The sequence below is a fragment of the Palaemon carinicauda genome, chromosome 25 (assembly GCF_036898095.1).
Source record: "Palaemon carinicauda isolate YSFRI2023 chromosome 25, ASM3689809v2, whole genome shotgun sequence".
NCBI classification, from domain to species: Eukaryota; Metazoa; Arthropoda; class Malacostraca; order Decapoda; family Palaemonidae; genus Palaemon; species Palaemon carinicauda.
Window position 1 is genome coordinate 10430368 of NC_090749.1, and position 3888 is coordinate 10434255.

Here is a 3888-nt window from a genome sequence, read left to right on the forward strand (position 1 = left end):
CCACAGGGACCTCTACTCTCTACGTTCCTTCAGCCTAACCAGGGACTCAACCGAGTTCAGCTGGTACTGCTAGGGTGCCACAGCCCAACCTCCCACATTATCCACCACAGATGAAGCTTCATAATGCTGAATCCCCTACTGCTGCTGCCTCTGTGGTCATCTAAGGCACAGGAGGAAGCAGCAGGGCCTACCGGAACTGCGTCACAATCGCTCGCCATTCATTCCTATTTCTAGCACGCTCTCTTGCCTCTCTCACATCTATCCTCCTATCACCCAGAGCTTTCTTCACACCATCCATCCACCCAAACCTTGGCCTTCCTCTTATACTTCTCCCATCAACTTTTGCATTCATCACCTTCTTTAGCAGACAACCATTTTCCATTCTCTCAACATGGCAAAACCACCTCAACACATTCATATCCACTCTAGCCGCTAACTCATTTCTTACACCCGTTCTCTCCCTCACCACTTCGTTCCTAACCCTATCTACTCGAGATACACCAACCATACTCCTTAGACACTTCATCTCAAACACATTCAATTTCTGTCTCTCCATCACTTTCATTCCCCATTAAAGTTTATAATAAATGAAAGAAAGTTATCCACCCTTTGCAAAACAGCTACATGTCTGATGGTTATGTTCTGGTGTAGCAGGAAATTTTTCCCCCCTGACTGAAATTCCCTTGGGAAAATTAGCCTAGGATCAATTTCCCCCCAGGAAAAGCAGCCGGGCTATTATTCCCCCAGGAAGATTTTTTTCCCACCATATGCCATTCCTCCCCCAACGTCCCTTACACAGAAACTATCTTGATGAATTAAATAATCAGCAGTAAGTTTGACAAAATATTAGGAATATATATATATATATATATATATATATATATATATATATATATATATATATATATATATATATATATATATATATATATATATATATATATATATATATATATAATGTTACGGAACGTTACCAACGTTACGATGCCATTGGTAACGTTAGCAATGCTATGATAATATTAACGTTTATTTTGAAGCATTTTCTGTATACCCTTTACACAAAATATAAAAAAGGTACAAAAGGGTAGAGAACCTTACAAATTCACCTAACCTAACCCAGAAGTTCCAATGTCACATCACCTAGCTGGGGCAGGCCCCCGGACCCCCTTCCCAGGTCACAACCCCTAGCCTGGGGCAAGCCCCCGGACCCCCTTCGCAGGTCACAACCCCTTGGCGGGGCAAGCCCCGGACCCCCTTCCCAGGTTACAACCCCTAACCGGGGGCAAGCCCCCGGACCCCCTTCCCAGGTCACAATCCCTAGCTGGGGTTAGGACCCCGGACCCCCTTCCCATGTCAGAAACTTGTACTGGTAAGAGGTAGTGTTGAACTGCGCACTCCAAAGACATTAAAATTAAAGAAATTAATGACTTACTTTTATAACCCGGTGTAATGATCTGTTTTTCCCCCCGTCCAAAATAATGGTTACCTCCACCAAGCAAAGGGGAAATCTTGGCCCAGAGAGGGGAATATCATCCCGGGACAAAGTTCCCCGGGGGATAAATATCCTGGGCCATATTTCCCCTGGGGGGAATTTTTGATAGTGGGGGGAAAACAGACCATTACACCAGCCCACAAAGAGTCTAGGTATGATGATAAAAGGTTTAATAGATCAAAAGACTATAGGGATACAGATAAACATGCATTTACTGATGATGTAGATCAAATGTCTAATTCTGATTCACATGTCAATTCTCAAAGCAGTAGTTTTCATTAATACTAATTCTATTGCTAGCAGTTATGTAGTCTGTAAATACTTAAAGAAACCAGGTCACACAGTGTCTGAAGGTTATCGGTTGAGAAGGAAAGAAGAGAATTCTACCAAAGTCTCGTTATGGTGTGCTACTAGTAGAGGTTAACACTAGAAATTACCACATTTTTGACAGGAAGCCTGTCAATTCCAAACATATTGATAAGGTTTACAAGCCATATACTGCTAAGGGTGTTTGTTGCTTTTGATGGTGGCTCACTATACCCTGTTTGTATCATGCGTGATGCTGGTTGATTTGTGCCCAGTCACTTGTTTAGGGGGAAGTTGTCCCTGTGACTGAGCATTTGTTTATTGAGAAGTGTGCTCCCGTTCGTGGGGTTAGTGTCAAAATTACCATTCACTTTTATTGTACAGATCTTCCTTGTGACAGGTTATAGGGCCAGTTATTCTTGGTTTGGAATGGGAGTTCTAGATACTTCTCATAACTACTGTACTTTGGCGTCAGCCGTCTGATGAACGTGAGTTCAACAGGATGATTTAAGAGTGGGTTCCTGGCAAATGGCTATTGAGAAATGTCAGTCTTAATATTACGGAATTCTCTATAGTATTGTTCCCATATAATAGGACAGGTCGGTTGGTCGGTCAGTAAAGATTGCCATGCCAGTGACATGACACAGGCTCTTGCCGTTGGGCAGCCCGTAAGAGCATATAACTTTGAAAGGGTGGTCTCCCAAAGGAGGCCGATACAGCAACATTAAAAAAGCAAAGGGTGATCTTTACAGAGTTACTGGAACATACTGAAGTGGAGGATATTTTACATTACAAAGGATTTTAGCATCTGACGTGGAAGTGAGGGAAGTGACCGGAAGGAAAGACTCCTCATTAGGTCCACAAAATGAAATGTTAACAGACAGAGTCTGTCAGTTGGAGAAAAAGTAGTTATAGCAGCAAGTCCCAGTAAGTAGGAGAGACTGGGAGAGGAGAGAAGTTTTTTCCTTTTGCCAGAGAGAAAAGAAGTAGGTTTAAGCAAAAAGCTTATCCCTGCTCGGTGATTGGAAGCTGGATCTGCTGGAGTAACTCCATAAAGTTGGGGATCCTGGTTAGGGACAGGACTCTGGTGAGGATCTTAGAAGGCAATAGAGATGAGATCTTCCAAGGGCAGTTACTCAACTTGTTGAGTCAGGGTTTGAGGTGGGTTGGAGGACTTGGGTTGTGGAGTAGGTATTGCTTTCGACTGGTCGGCTGGTACAGGTAAAGGAGCACCGGTTGGCTGGTGTTGTCTTCTTTTGCGTGGAGGTCGCTGGTCCTTGGGGGGGGGGTTGAGATGTAGTTGTCTTTGGCTGCTTTAGGGAGGAGGTGGTCTTCATCACAGCTATCCTCCTAAGTCTTTGTGCGCAGCGCCTGTTCCAGGCGTGGTGAAGCCTGTAGCAGTTATGGCACTTGGGGTTTGTTTTTCTTCCATCCTTGTGGGCCTGGATGCACACTTCTGTGCTGTGACGCTGGCTGAATACTCCGCAGGTAATGGGGCCTTTGCACTCCTCCTTATGGTGGCCATATTGCTGGCAGCGATAACATCTGAGGGGTTCTGGAGTGTATTCTTCGATGGGGTTTGTCCCCCAGACTCCAAGATCCAGTGATGAAGGCACTGGACCGATGAAGGTGGCTATCAGCCTTCTAAGAGGGACATCATTCTTGTTCATGCAGCGTACTGTCTTGTCTTTGTTGCTGCATGAGGTAGCGATGGAGATAGGCATGGTGATTGGGTATCTGGCGATGACTGCTTTCCTCTGGATCAAGGCAGGGCCAAGCAGTGTCAGAGCTGGTTCCTAGTTGTTGGGATGATGATAAAGTCACCCCTCCAGTTGGGGAGAGCTGAAAGTTGCATGTCAGGTATTGCAGTCATGGCAGCAACTATGGCGTAGGAAATGGAGCAGTCGATCTGGGTGAGCCTGAACTTTGGCAGTGGTTTCCTAAGTCCAGGCTTTGAAGCTGGGATGCTGTCAGCAATGGCAGAGGCTTCCTGAAGAAGATATGTAAGGCAGTCAACACAGTTACAGTCCATGGGATGAGCCCCCTGAGTCTCAGCAGGTTCAGTCTCCATGCCATTGGAGGACTCAGGC

The 3888-nt window shown here is 45.3% G+C and overlaps 1 protein-coding gene across 1 annotated transcript; it reads right to left on the reverse strand.

The window, feature by feature from the left end:
• Nucleotides 1-2934: 2934 nt before the first annotated feature.
• Nucleotides 2935-3522, reverse strand: LOC137618856 (uncharacterized). The gene has a single exon (XM_068349063.1). The coding sequence runs from the start codon at nucleotides 3520-3522 to the stop codon at nucleotides 2935-2937; it is 588 nt and encodes a 195-aa protein (XP_068205164.1).
• Between the last annotated feature and the right edge of the window lie 366 nt (nucleotides 3523-3888).